The sequence below is a fragment of the Topomyia yanbarensis genome, unplaced genomic scaffold, assembly GCF_030247195.1.
Source record: "Topomyia yanbarensis strain Yona2022 unplaced genomic scaffold, ASM3024719v1 HiC_scaffold_147, whole genome shotgun sequence".
In the NCBI taxonomy this organism is placed as follows: Eukaryota; Metazoa; Arthropoda; class Insecta; order Diptera; family Culicidae; genus Topomyia; species Topomyia yanbarensis.
The window spans coordinates 50912-66725 of NW_026683324.1; the positions used below are offsets into that span (position 1 = coordinate 50912).

The 15814-nt window shown below is 46.7% G+C and overlaps 1 protein-coding gene across 1 annotated transcript; it reads left to right on the top strand.

Annotated features, from left to right (window-relative positions):
* Positions 1-414: 414 nt before the first annotated feature.
* On the top strand, positions 415-7330 carry LOC131694774 (uncharacterized). The gene is made up of 2 exons (XM_058983275.1): positions 415-1419; positions 3491-7330. The coding sequence occupies exons 1-2, from the start codon at positions 415-417 to the stop codon at positions 7328-7330; spliced, it is 4845 nt and encodes a 1614-aa protein (XP_058839258.1).
* Positions 7331-15814: the final 8484 nt, after the last annotated feature.

Below are 15814 nucleotides of genomic sequence, written 5' to 3' on the forward strand. Positions count from 1 at the left end.
GAGTCCGATTTTTCGATTCGTACCGTTTTTTTTCGTTTCCGATATTTGAAGTGGTGGTAGTGAAGACCAGTGAAGTGGTACAATAATGGCAACCAAGACAGAAAAGAAGCTGTCAGAGTACGTGATCCAGCGGAAAGGGATCCTTGTAGTGCAGAAGGCAGTGGAAAAGTTCGCGGAGAATTTCGATTGCGATCGGGATGCGTGCCAAATTCCAATTCGCCTCGATTCACTGGACCGGATCTACAAGGAGTACCTGGAGGTACAAGGACAGATCGAGTTGTACGATAAACCGGAAATGTTGGATACCCCCATCTGCAAGAGAGAATGGATTTCGAGACGCGTTATTGTACGGTCAAAGGATTTCTGCTGTCCAATCGTGCTGCGGACCTCAACCCAACCATGCTGAACAGCACAATGGCGGCACCTGTTCATGCTTCGTCCTCGTTCCATCTACGATTACCCAAGATCGATCTTCCCAAGTTTAACGGTGATTTTTCGCGTTGGCTCGCATTCCGTGACACGTATACGTCGATGATCCACAGCAATGCAGATATTCCGACGGTTGCGAAGCTGCAGTACTTGCTGCAGTCGCTGGAGGGAGAAGCCCGAAAACCATTCGAGTCCGTAGACATTGAAGCGGACAACTACGCATCGACTTGGGAAGCATTGCTAAAGCGGTACGACAACAAGCGGTTCCTGAAGCGTCAGCTCTTCCGTGCTCTGTACGACCTCCCACCGGTCAAGCGAGAGAACCCTCCAGAAATCCAAGGATTGGCTGACGATTTTCACCGGCATGTGCGGGCTTTGGCAAAGTTAGGCGAGCCAGTCCATTATTGGGACACCCCATTGGTCAACCTCCTTTCCTACAAGTTGGATCCAACTACACTACGTGCTTGGGAGGAAAAAACCAGCAATAACGACGACGTTACCTATGATATGCTGATCGAGTTCCTCTACCAGCGTGCCCGAATGCTGACGTCTGTCGTAACTGACCTACAATATTGGTCCCAACAACCGGTTATAGCCAAGGTGGCCGGTCCGATTCCAACCCCGAAGCCGTTCAAGGTGGCGTACAAGGCAGCTACCGTTGAACCGAACTACAGTGCTCCCTCGTGCCTCGCTTGTCCAGAGAAGCATTTCCTCTTCCAATGCCCTGCATTTTCCGAGGTGTCCGTCCGCCAGCGCCGTGAGCTGGTTTCCCAAAAGCGCTTATGCTGGAATTGCTTCCGTACTGGACACCAAGCCCGGAACTGTACCTCCAAGTTCTCTTGCCGTTACTGTCACGAAAAAAACCACTCCCTGCTGCACGAGTCAGAATCGTCGAAGATGCTATCGACTCCTGTTAACGAGGAAAGTCAGCCGATTCCCTCGACGTCCGCCCACGCTGACCCTTCAAGCTCGGCGAAATCGAACAGCCAAGTAAGCTTATCGGTTCAGGCTCAGCATAGTACAGTTTTACTGGAAACTGTTTCCCTCTTCATCGTAGGTCAGAATGGCAAGAAGATCCCCGCACGCGCACTTCTAGATTCCGGATCCATGTGTAACTTCCAGAAGAATGAGGAATCGAAACGTAACTAATGAAAGCGAAGATTTTTCGAATCGCTGGATATTTAATTTTGCCAAGAAAGTTTGTCCAGATTCTGCTCCTGCGCAGAAAATCATTCGCGATGCTCCCACAAGTAACGATTCCATAGATTCGCCTTTGACAATGATGGAATTTTCAATTGCACTCCTCTCATGCAACAATAATGCTCCGGGTCCAGACAGAATTAAATTCAACTTGGTGAAGAATCTGCCTGACCTAGCAAAAAGACGCTTGTTGAATTTATTCAATAAGCTTCTTGAGCAGAACATAGTCCCGCACGACTGGAGACAAGTGAGAGTTATCGCCATTCCAAAACCGGGAAAACCAGCCTCCGACCATAACTCGTATCGACCGATTGCAATGCTATCCTGCATCAGGAAATTGTTGGAAAAAATTATCCTACGACATCTCGACAATTGGGTTGAGGCGAACGGCTTGCTATCAGATACCCAGTTTGGTTTTCGGAGGGGAAAGGGAACGAATGATTGTCTGGCGCTACTTTCGTCAGAAATCCAACTAGCTTACGCAAAAAAAGAACAAATGGCGTCTGTGTTCTTAGACATAAAAGGAGCATTCGACTCTGTTTCCATTGATGTTCTCTCAGAGAAACTACATCAATGTGGTCTTTCACCAATATTAAATAATTATTTATACAATTTATTGTCAGAAAAGCACATGCATTTTTCATATGGCGATTTGGCAACATTCAGAATAAGTTACATGGGCCTCCCACAAGGTTCTTGTTTAAGCACCCTTCTCTACAATTTTTACGTGAATGACATTGATAATTGTATTGTCAGCCCATGCACTCTAAGGCAACTTGCAGATGATGGCGTGGTTTCTGTTTCAGGACCAAAAGCCATAAATTTACAACAACCACTGCAAGATAGTTTGGATAATTTATCAAGTTGGGCTTTGAAGTTAGGCATCGATTTCTCTACGGAGAAAACAGAGTTGGTAGTTTTTTCAAGGAAGCGTGATCCAGCTCAGCTTCAGCTTCAGTTGGTTGGTAGAACGATAGCCCAAGTCATGACCTTTAAATATCTCGGAATTTGGTTCGATTCTAAAGGTACATGGGGAGGCCACATTAGGTATCTGATAAAGAAGTGCCAACAAAGGATAAATTTTCTCCGAACAATAACCGGATCTTGGTGGGGTGCTCATCCTAGTGACGTGATAAGATTGTATCAAACCACGATACTTTCAGTAATGGAATATGGGTGCTTCTGTTTCCGTTCAGCTGCAAACACTCACATTATTAAATTGGAACGAATACAGTATCGTTGTTTACGAATTGCCTTAGGTTCCATGCAATCGACACATACGATGAGTCTTGAAGTTCTAGCGGGAGTTCTTCCCTTAAAAGATCGATTCTGGGATCTCTCCTCTCGTTTACTTATACGATGTGAGGTTATGAATCCATTGGTAATTGAAAATTTCGAAAGACTTGTCGAGCTTCAATCCCAAACCAGATTCATGACAGTGTACTTCAATCACATGTCACAAGAAATAACGCCTTCTAGTTATGTTCTGACATGTGTTAATATACTAGATACTCCCGATTCCACTTTATTTTTCGACACGTCCATGCAAGAGGAAATTCGTGGAATCCCGGATCACCAGCGCTCTCTGGAGATCCCTAAAATATTCATAAGTAAATACCAACACATTGACTGCCATAAAATGTTCTACACTGATGGGTCACGAATCAATGAGGCCACTGGCTTCGGTATTTTCAACAATAACACCTCGATCTCTTTCAAGCTTGCAGAACCTGCCTCCGTTTATACAGCCGAACTAGCAGCAGTTCACTATAGTCTGGAAATCATTGATACTTTACTTCCGAGCCATTATTTCATCCTCACAGATAGCCTCAGCACAATTAAGGCACTACGCTCATTAAAGCTTGATAGTCACCTGCTTGCAAATTCCCTGAACCTTCATCGCACCAAGGTGGATATCGCAGTAGCTGGTATAGGAGAATCCACCAAGCAGATTAAGTGCCAATTAACTGCTATGATCGAGTCGAAGTCGACACCGTACTCCACCAAGCTTGAGTTCCTGATCCTCAAGAGACCGACGGTCAACCTTCCGACCGTTCCGATCGACATTTCCGCGTGGAATCTTCCCAAGTTGTCGTTGGCAGACCCCAGATTCCACATCCCATCCGACATTGACATGGTTGTCGGTGGTGAAGCGTATCATGAGCTGCATCCTGGCAGCAAGCGTTCCCTGGGAGAGGGACTACCGTTGCTAATAGAGACGGTGTTCGGATGGACTGTTTCCGGGAAGATATCCATCAATCATCCCACCATTCCCCGCATCTGCCATCTAACCACTGTCGATCGAAGCTTAGAACAAGCGTTGCAGAAGTTCTGGGAGCTAGAAGCTGTTGAGCCGTGTTCTGTGTATTCCGTAGAAGAAAAACAGTGTGAAGAACTTTACGCTACTACCACCACTCGCGATTCGTCCGGTCGTTATCTCGTTCGTTTGCCACTCACCCGTGATCCGCTAGTCAACCTCGGCGAATCCAGAGCCATCGCCGAACGTCGGTTTCTGAGCCTTGAGAAGCGACTAGAGCGGGATCCACCCACCAAGGATGCATACTGCAAGTTCATGGACGAATACGAACGAATGGCGCACATGAAGAAGCTCGTCGATCCAGTAGACGATGTGAACCCGCACTGCTACCTCCCGCACCATCCTGTGTTCAAGGAATCCAGCACAACCACGAAGGTCCGAGTTGTTTTCGACGCGTCGTGTAAAACATCGTCAGGATTTTCCGTCAACGATAAGCAGCTCGTTGGTCCTGTCGTCCAGGAGGACCTGTTGTCTATCGTCATGAGGTTCCGCACACACCCGATCGCCATCGTAGCCGACATCGAGAAGATGTACCGACAGATTCAGCTGCATCCCGAGGACCGACCGCTTCAACGCATTCTCTGGCGTTCCAACCGCGACGATCCGCTCATATCGTACGAGCTCCAAACCGTTACGTACGGTTTTGCATCCGCGCCATTCCTGGCAACTCGCACCCTCCTACAAGTTGCACAGGACGAAGGCGACAAGTACCCCGCCTCCGTAGATGCTGTGAAGCAGGATTTTTACGTCGATGACTTTTTATCGGGAGCTGACGATGTCCAATCCGCAATCCGCCATCGCCAAGAAGTTTCCGCCATGCTTACGTCAGCTGGCCTTCCGTTAAAGAAGTGGGCATCCAATTCCTCCGAAGTCCTTGCGCAAGTCCCGCAAGAAGATCTCGCTCTACTACCACTGCATGATCTCCAGGACGAACAATCCATATCCACCTTAGGACTCGTTTGGGAGCCGAAGTCCGATACGATGCGCTTCAAGGTCCAGTTGCCGTTACCAGCACCCGTCCTGACCAAAAGGAAGGTCATGTCCTACATTGCGCAGATCTTCGACCCACTAGGGCTAGTTGGCCCGACAATCACCGTAGCGAAGCTGTTCATGCAGCGCCTGTGGGCATTGAAGACCGACGCAGGAGATTCATACGAGTGGGATCGTCCGCTGCCTCCGCGTCTACAAGGCAAATGGAAGGAATTCCATGGTACGCTAGATACAATCTCCAAAATCCGCATTCCCAGATTCGTGTCGCAGATCAAGACCGAAACCATCCAGCTCCACTTTTTCTCCGATGCTTCAGAGAAGGCATATGGTGCATGCTGCTACGTCCGTTCTGAGTCAGCTGCAGGGATTCGTGTTCAGCTGCTAACGTCAAAATCCAAGGTCGCACCGTTAGCCACCTGCCAATCGATTGCGCGCCTAGAGTTGTGTGCCGCTGTGTTGTCGGTTAGCCTATATGAGAAGGTGATGAAGTCCCTTAAGACATCGTGCGAAGTGTTCTTCTGGGTTGATTCGACGATAGTCCTCTACTGGCTACAATCGTGCCCGTCGCGCTGGAAAACGTTCGTGGCAAACCGAGTGTCCACAGTCCAATCCTCTACCGCATCTTGTTCCTGGCAGCACGTTCCCGGAGAATCCAACCCAGCAGACCTTATATCACGAGGTGTCAATCCAACCGATATCGTGAACCTCGAGTTTTGGTGGATAGGACCGCAATGGTTAGGGGTTTTGCCACACCATTGGCCACGCACTGTGCTGCCAGCGTTCGATTTATCCACAATGCCAGAGAGCAAAAGCAATGTCGCCGTGATGTCGGTAACGGTAGCCGAACCATCGTTTTCCGCTCGACTGTTCAGTCGCTACTCCAGCTTTACAAAGCTACGACGTTCCATCGCGTATTGGATGCGATATTTCCGCTCTCTACGAGCTGCCGTGCAGAAAACCAAGCCAGAGCCGTTTGACTCGCTTTCAACGGCCGATCTACGCGAGGCTGATTTAGCCTTGTGTCGCGTAGCCCAACGGGAGATGTTCTCCAAGGAGCTCTCTAAAATAACCAGACGTGAACCCCTTCCCGCATCGTTAAAGTGGTTGAAACCGACGATGTATAAAGATGGCGTTATTCGAGTCGGTGGGAGACTCAAATACGCCGTAGTTTCGGAAGAAATGAAGCACCCGATAATGCTGCTTGCGAAGCATCCGCTGTCCGTGTTGTTGACCGAGTACTACCACAGCAATCTGCTACATGCAGGACCACAACTGACGCTAACTACACTGCGTCAGAAGTACTGGGTGATTAGAGGACGCGACCTCGTTCGCCGCACGTACCATCAGTGCCACACGTGTTTTCGCAGCAAGCCCCGTTTGATCCAGCAAACCGTAGCAGACCTGCCGTCCTCGCGAGTCTCGCCAACCAGACCGTTCTCCGTATGCGGTGTAGACTATTGTGGACCTGTCTACATTAAATCGCTGATACGCAACCGTGCACCTACGAAGGCATACATCGCGATCTTCGTGTGTTTCTCCACCCGCGCTGTCCACATCGAACTGGTCTCTGACCTATCCACGCCAGCCTTTCTGGCTGCCCTCCGCCGTTTCGTCGCCCGCAGAGGAAGAATGAGGGAGATCCATAGCGACAACGGCACCGCATTCAAGGGAGCGTCCAATGCACTCAACCGAATCCACCACATGCTAAAGTCCGATCAGGGTGGACGAAAGCAGATCCTCGACTGGTGTTCCGAGAATGAGATCATGTGGCGATTCATTCCACCTCGCGCTCCGCACTTCGGCGGTCTGTGGGAAGCAGCCGTCAAGTCAGCAAAGCACCATCTGCTTCGTGAGATCGGCAGTGTGAATGTCAGCTACGAGGACATGATAACCATACTCGCCCAGATCGAGATGTGTCTAAACTCCAGACCTCTCACTGCCATACCGTCCGATCCGTCAGACCTGGAAGCTCTGACCCCAGGCCATTTCCTGGTGGGAACCAGCCTACAAGCCGTTCCAGAGCCGTCACTTTGCGATGTACCCGACAATCGACTTTCACATTGGCAGCTCACCCAGAAGCGTGTCCAAAGGATTTGGGCAAGGTGGTATCCCGAGTACCTTCAGCAGCTGCAGTCACGAGCCACGAAGCAGTACCCCAAGGTCACCATTGAACCCGGACGAGTTGTGGTGATCAAGGACGAATGTCTGCCGCCAACTCAATGGCCACTCGGAAAAATCATCCAGGTACACCCGAACAAGGATGGAATTGTTCGCGTTGTCACCCTGAAAACCGCCACATCCGATTCAGTTGTCCGTCCAGTCGTGAAACTGGCCTTGCTTCCGACACCGGAAACGCAGTCCACAGCGTCTGATCCCAGTTCGGACGAAGAATAGAAGAAGTACAAGCAAGAAATGAATTTGAAGTATCCGTGCTACTTCAAGGTGGCCGGAATGTTGATGCGTGAATTTAAATTAAAAAGAACTACCTAAAACTAAGCCCAAATTTAAATTAATCTAAACCTAAATGAATTAAATCTAAACTTTTAATTATAAACCATATTCAATCAAACCTAATTAAATGCAAAAAAACTACCACCAAAAACCCCAAACCAAATTGATGAACCACCCTACGAATCCACTATGTTTACCGATCAACATAATGAGCGATCGCAGAACGAGAGTACACCAAACAGTGATCGCACAATACAACCAAACGATCATGATATACGGGTAGGTAGAACCGTCAGCTGTGGAAGACGGAATGTGTGAAAATCAGCTGACAAAGGCAGTTGACAATAATACGTCGGTCGATCAAGTCAGTGCGTACCCCCGCTATAAGTCCGTACTCGTTAGTGATAATTTGATCATCATATTCGAGTTGTGAATTCTTCCCGCAAACAAACCCCGAGTGCAGTGAAATATAGCAAGTTTTCTAGCGAAGAAAGGACGATTTGACTTGCTAATTGTGGTGTAGTGTAAGTTTACTATCCCTGTCCAAAAAGGGGGAAAAGTGCAGTGCGGCAAAAAGGACGTTTAGTGCCAAGAAGAAATCGGTTGTACAGGATATTGGAGGCAGATTGAATTGCTCAGCGACGATTTTTCTGGGCCGCCTACCACAGGCGGAAGCAAAACCTTCGAACGGGAACCCATCAAGTAAGTCGCCCCAACAAGCTCTTTACCACATTGGATAAGAAACTTTAGTATGTCTCTGAGTTTCAGTCGTCCAAACATGGTTTTGTCTAAATAAGGACGGCTGAAGACTCGAAATCGCAATTGTGCTACCGCTGGACAGTTGCATATCAGATGATATGAGGTTCCGTAGTCGGATTCACAAAGATCACATGAAAAAGATTCAGCGCGCTGAATAGTTGCCATGTGATAATTGAGTTTGCAGTGGCCGGTTAAAGCTCTGGTCAGCATACCGCAGTGAAGCTTCGAAAAATGTAAGAGATTTTTCGAAACCACTGGGCATGGTTGTTCTAAAAACGCCTTTGTTTGGCGACACGTTTGTAGATTTCTCCAATAATTGCGGTGCTCGGACGAAGCACAGGACCGTATTTTTTCCCTTATCCAACTTTTCGAAATTGACAGCGCGAGCTCAGGACCAACGAAGTCAATCGCTGAACCTGCCCTGGCCAATTCGTCAGCCCATTCATTTCCAGTAATACCGCTATGTCCGGGCACCCAGACAAGGTAGATAGTGTTGACAATGCTTAGTTCTTCGATTTGGATTCGGCACGCGATCACTAGCTTGGATCGGGATTTGTCTGAGCTAAGGGCCTTGATTGCAGCCTGACTATCGGAGCAGAAGCTTATAACTCTGCCGGACAAACTCAAACTCTTCAATTGCAACGATTAGCTCTCTTTATAGTTTATAAGTTAGTTTATAAGATTTGTTTACCTCCTTATTCAGAAGACAAGTAGGTTTAAAACATCCTCCTGAAAAAAATACTTAACTGCGAAAGCATATTATAACTTAATGATAAATAACTGAATCATGTAAACAATAGGAATGAAAAGTCACCACTTGTGGATGAATACCCAATTTACTAAATTAGAAATGTAATGCAAACAAAACAATATAATCAAATAGAAAATAATATATATAAAAAATATAATTTAGTGTACCCGTAGGTGCGAGTGTTCCCTTTCCTTGGCGATTAACTCGTTCGACTGATCCTCCACAGTGAGAACAGTCGGTGTTTTGACTCCTTCTCGTTTAGCCGGGGAGCACTCTTTAGCGATTAGCTATCCCCTTATGGCGAATCAACACCGTACTTACGTGTGCCCGAACCACGGGCCGGCACTTTCGACGGTATAACTTGCCGTCGCACGCGCACACTCTACCTCACTGGCACTAGTGGTGGGAAACTGTCCCAAAAAAGATCGAATATTTGGGCGTCTGTTCATTGCCGTGGTTCGTCACTTCCTTCTCTCCTCGATGGCCCCCTTCCTCACTGGACCCAAAACAAACACCAAAAAACGCACCGCAGCATGGCTGTCATCGCTATACCCCAGCATAGTCAGACCACTTTTGCAGCGAAAGGAGAACGGTAACCTAACTAAACCCTATGCTATTTATTTACAAATACGCAACAAAAATTACTACCCCTGTCTGGACTAATGACAACGTTCATGGACTATTATTTAAAAGAAATTTATATCAAAAACATGAACGAGTATAATGAACAGCGGTGAGTTATGTTGCAATAACAATACACTCTACGGAGCGAGTACGCACATATAGGTATATTTTCACCCAGTGTTAAATTGTTACCCTGAGGGGTTACAATCTCGCCCACACCGGGTAGAAAAAAATTGGAAACAATATTTTTTCTAACCTAACACCTAACACCGATACAATAATAATAAACGAAATGAAATAAATAAATAAATATACAAGAAAACTAACTACACCTAATTATTTCGTCCTCAATTTATCTATAATTCATGTCAAAAAAAAAACTAATCGACCGGATTGGTGAAATGTTTGCCGTCTGATAATACTGGCAGCATACGCGGAGCGAGAGGCTGTCAGCCATTGTCACTATCCGGCTATGGGTTGAACCCTAAATCCAATCCGAAAACAAGATCGGTCACAACTCGAAATTCCCAAAATTCTGCAAGTGACATTGACAATTTTCAATGTTTCAACTTGCAGGGGAACGGTTGTCGGCATTATATTGTTCTTTCCATCGACTGTCCAGAAATGTCTTTCGTGTCCCAACGGTACCAGTACTATACACTTGTGCTGGGGTTTCAATCCAAAGACATTCATACAATTATCCCATTCATTCATCCCCAATCACTGGCCTACTCGATCATTCACATACCGATAAGCACTTCGAATTAACCCCAAAGCATTTTTATCTAACCACTCACACGAGCATTCATTCACTGTTCGATTCCACACTCATACATTCACACATACAATACCGCTTAACACATCATCGTTTCTCCCACTTACAGACATTCCGGACAAAACATTTTTATATTCGTCCCTTTTCGCCTCAAAACGCTTCGTATATGGCAAAGAAACGTTTGAGAGGGACCAAAGAATGTCTTTCGCTCAATTTAAACAAATCAAAATGATTCCCTTCGGAATCAAATGAACCATCCCTTGTTTAACCACAAACCCAAAATTATGCGAAATAAAATTTTATTATTCGATTCGAGATCGAAGATTCGTGGCGCTTTTTAACCCACATCCCTCTAACACACACACCACCCTCATTCGAATCGGGCTATACCTGCATGATGCATAGTCTTGGTGCGAACATCGGGGGAAATGTCAAAAATGATTGTTTCATCCATCTAAATTGATGAATGAATCATCTTCAAAACAAATAATACGGATCGCGCAATCGTGTCCGCAATTCGTATTCCACGACTTTTATTCGTTTTCGCGAGGGTCCGGTATTTATTGCGGTCGAGAATCAGCCGCGCGAGTTTTTTTGTGTCCCTATCGAAGTAGGGATAGGTGAATATGCTTTTTATTAACGTTCTGGTGCCCCAAACAAGGGGAAATTATATAATTTAGTGCACCCGTAGGTGCGAGTGTTCCCTTTTGGAAAAGGGTTTGAAGTAATTTTTATGTTGCCGAACACGGCAGAAAGCGTATTTAGATACGTCCGGTGCCCGGGAGAACGGCACGGTATAAGATTAGTGGTTTTTTTTAGTGGAGTATTCCACCCTACCGTTGTCGTCACCGGGGCCGGAGCATATATTTCGTGCGAGTGTTTGTTTACCACACTTCGCGAGTGTGGCTCAGAGTAAATGCATGAAGCTAATGAAGAAACTTCCCGCGGCAGAGTTGGTCTTCCTCAATAAAAATAGAGAAGACGGAGAAATGTTTATTGTTTTTTATTCGGACCAAAGTCCGTGTTGTTGCCGTCGGGAACTGACGGCTGCTTTTGGGAAACTCCCAAGTGAGTAATCCATATAAAAGCGTACCGTCAGTCCACAGATGGCACGAAAGAGTTTTTTATGCTAGTTTAAGGAGATTTGCTGGATAAACTCCGAGGTTTTTACCTGCTAAATCTTCCAGCTCGTAGCAGGATACACCCCTTTTGGTGATAATTTTTGCCGGTAAGTATTGTGGCCCAAGTTTAGCAGTGTAAGACTCGAGTGCATTCGACAACTTCATGTTTCGACGGTACGCCATTTGTCCAGTTTCAAAAGGTTTGGCGAACTTTCGAGGACGTAAGTTGTATTGATGTCGAATGCCCTCGCTTGCCTTTGCCAAGTTTTTGTCCACAATCTCCCGGATTTTGTCTAACTGTTGGTGTCTTGTTTCTGGGTCACCCTCACCGGAAATCCTGCTGAAGTCATCAGCAGATGCCATTTCACACCCGTGTATAATGAAATGAGGACTAAACCCACTGGAGGAATGAACGGTAGTATTCAAGATGCGCTCCACATCGGTGATGTGGACATCCCAGTTGCGCTGCTCGGTTCGAGCATATGCCCGGATTGCAGTATTTATCGAGCGATTTGTTCGCTCCACTGGGTTAGCCTGCGAATGATAGCGGGAGTTCAGCCAATTTTTGACGTTGGTTTCTTTTAAGAATTGACTGAACTCCTTCGAGGTGAAAGTGGAGGCATTGTCGCTCAGCAGAATTTCCGGGCTACCATGGCGATTGAACCACTGTTCGCGCAGTATCGTACAGAGTGACGTACTAGCGATTTTGCGAACGGGGGTCAACCTGACGTACTTGCTGAAGACGTCGAGAACGACAAGCAAGTGTTGGTTGCCATGTTTGCTTTATGGAAGGGGACCAATATAGTCCACAGAAACCATTCGCCATGGTGCATTAGTCGCACGCGACTTACCCATTTCGGGCTGGACTGGGACGAAAGGAGCTTTGATTTCCTTGCACGTTCCGCATTCTCGAATAAACTTTCGTACTTCCGATCCCATACGAGGCCAGTAATATCGCAACTGCACTTCGTGGATCGTTTTATCGTATCCCACGTGAAACAAATTTTTGTGGGTACGTTGGATCAAATCTTGGCGGAACTCGGGTGCTGCGACGAGTTTCCAACTGAACTGCGAGTCGCCCGGAACAACTTTTGAGTTTACATACTTGAAAAGTTGATCATTTTCTACTTTGCAGTCGTCAGGATTTTGGATAACTTTGGACTTCATGGAACAGTACCAGTCTGAGGTGGACAAAGCTGAAACGGCTGCTACGACACGGGATAACGCATCTGGAACGACATTGTCTTTGCCTTTCCGGTGCGCAATAGACATGTCGTAGAGTTGTAATTCTAAACTCCAACGACTCAAACGTGAACTGGTTTTCCATTTAGTCTTCAGTATCCATGTAATCGCTGACGAATCAGTGACCAGTCGAAAATGATAACCTTCCAAATAACCTCGGAAGTGTTCAACCGCCATTATCACCACTAGACCTTCCTTCTCAGTTGCATGATAGTTCCTTTGGGGAGTGGTCAGTTTGTGCGAAAAGTATGCAACTACTTTCTCACCCTCGGGATACTCCTGCACCAGAACAGCAGCTACTGCTACGTCACTAGCTCTGTCTGGAGAATGAATTCTTTGGAGAAGTCTGGTGGGACTAACACTAGTGGAGTGACTAGAAGTTCCTTAATTTTAAGGAACGCGAGTTCTGCCTCGGAGTTCCAAACTGAGCTCTTGGTTTTCGTTTTGAGCAGATCGATCAAGGGAGCAGTGACCTCTTTGAACCGATCAATGAAGCGGCGGTAATAACCGCACATACCGAGGAAACGACGAAGTTTCGTCACGGTAACCGGTCTCTCATAGTCGGGTGAATTTTGTCAGGGTTGACCTTGAGTCCGTCCTGATTCAACAAATAACCAAGAAACTATAGTTCGTGAACTCCAAAACGGAATTTTTCCAAATTGATGGTTGGGTTGGCTCTTGCTAGACAATCTGCCACCGCTTTGAGCAGCTGTATGTGATGCTCGAACGTTTCGCTTACCACGATGATGTCATCTAAGTAGACGAAAACGTAAGGTTCCCGTTTACCTCTAGAACCTGGTCCATCAGTCGCTGTTACCCCTGCCGGGAACACTGAAAGCGGTATATTTGCGACTATCCTTGGCCTGGGGTACTTGGAGAAAGGCCTCCTTCAAGTCTATGGTAGATAGGTACTTCGCCTTGGGTAAGCCGCCCAATATTCGCCCAGGGTGGGGCAGAGGGTATGCATCCCGTACAGGACGCTCATTGAGAGGCCTAGCGTCTAAGTAGAGGCGAATTGAGTCGTCTGGTTTCATGACAGCCACAATATTAAGCGATCAATCCGAATCAGACTCCTCGATAATTCCCATAGACCGCCATCGGTCAACTTCTTCCCAGCCAGTTTCTTTGGGCTCATGTGATAAGTATATCGGCAAACGGGTGGCGCACCTTGGAATTCGTCTTTGATGACAATCCTGTGCTCTGTGAATGAGGTTGGCCTTAGCTTTCCGAGCTCTACTGCGTGGAAAGACTTCTTTACTTCTTCTACGCGCGCTAACTGTTCCGAAGTGAGTATCGACTCACACGGTACTTCATCTCCTAAGTCGTCTTAGGATTCCTGACCTGAGTTCAGCAGAGCACAGTTTTGTATCTCAGGAGAAATCCCAAAGGCGCGCCAAAAGTCCAATGATTGGTAAGGATTGACCGTTCGCAGAACGTAGTTCGAATGGTCGTTCCAAACTTTTCAAGGGACTTTTCGAAAACTTTTGGTATAGCTTTTTAGTTATAATCGCGCCGTTACTACCACTGTCAAGCAAAGCTTTGAAGAATTGCCGTACACTGCGACAATTGCAAATGGACGGTTATCGAACGGGTCGTCAAGGACGATGGTTTCGACAGACAACGAATTATCATAGTCCTCATCACGACCCGGTAGAAAACTGTCGTAAATTTGGGGATTAATTATGAGTTGTTCTTTGGAGCGCTGCTTTACTGTCAACTGAGACTTCAGTTGGTTCTGATCCCGTTTTTTGGGCAGTAAGGGCAACGAGAAACATCAAATCCTTTGAAACCACACACTATGCAGAAGACCCGATTTGGTTTCTGGCATTCCTCATGTTCGTGTCCTTTGTCTCCACATTTGTAGCAGACGCCGAGCACCACCACCAAATACTCTAGACACATTATAGGTTTGTGCAGTGGTTCATTCGGTTTTTGATTGTTTCCCTCGAGATTCTTGCCGTCCTGATTCCCTTGCTGTTTCTTTTTCTGGTTGTCAGGAGGCTTGTTTGAATCAAGAGCTCCCGGTTGGTCGTTCTTGTTCCAAAACGTTTTGGATTTTGCGTTGCCGTTATTCTGTCCACGTCGCTTTTGGTTTTGTTGATTCTGTTTTTGTTTGTTTTGTGGAGGATTATCAGAATAAGCAGCAACTTCCCGAGAAGAACCGAAAACTTTCTGATAAATCGGCGTCTTGGAGGCGTCGATCGATTTACCAAGACTCATCAATTCCGAAAGCGTGTTCACTGGCTTGAGAATCAACATTTGTTTATAGTCGGCTTTCAGGTTCCACTTGAGCAAGTCGAGTTTTTCGCTCAGTGCCATTGGAACCGTCATCTCACGAAATATTTTCTCAATTTCCAGGAAATATTCCTGGAAAGATTCGTTTCACAACTGCCGGCGCTGGAGAGCCTTCATCTTGAGCGTATCATCAAGCTCAGGATGTACAAAATGTACCTTGAGCTCGCATACAAGATGGTTCCAGTTAAACAACCGGTTTTGCGCGCGCATAGCTTGCTACCAGGGGTGGCATTGCGCATCTCGAAACGAAAGGTTTATTTTATGCAAGCTTGTATGAAAAAGTCGATTCGAAATGGTTCCATAATGTCGCCCCAGGTCAAAGCATTGCCAGTGAACAAATGCATCGCTGAATTGAAAAGTTCGTCTTCGCACATTTGTTCACACGCAGCGTAACTCGCTACGGTGTCCAAAAATTCATTAGGCCAGTTCCTTCATCAGTTCCAGCATACTTCCGAATCTTCCAATCAGCGACGCGTTGCGGGTTTCGCGAGTAATTCCTTGGAGCTGCCATCGATCCGTTTCCCGCGTTTTTGAATATCGAAAAGTTCGGATAAGATGGTCCCGCCAGCTGTTCAGTCAATTCAGGAACGTAAGGCTGGTTCTGAGTCTGGTACGGGGCTGTGAATCCGGTATTTTGTTTCGGTTTCTCGATTGGAAGTGATGGATATAGATTTTGTTGACCCGAGAATCCTCCCTTCAACACAAATTGATTGGGACTGGGCGCCAGTGTTGGGCGAGAAATCTCTGGTGCACCAAGTGAATCAGATACGTCCATCAAACGCAAATCTTCCAGATCGGTCTGCAGATCCACCTCTCCTTCTGATCTACTAGTGCCCGAAGTTCACTGACGGATTCACGAA

Excerpts from the sequence above, each read along its gene's own strand:
- LOC131694774 (XM_058983275.1), top strand. The coding sequence starts at position 415 with ATGGCGGCACCTGTTCATGCTTCGTCCTCGTTCCATCTACGATTACCC. Across the intron at positions 1,420-3,490 it reads CGGCGAAATCGAACAGCCAA|CTTGATAGTCACCTGCTTGC; the intron begins GTAAGCTTATCG and ends CGCTCATTAAAG.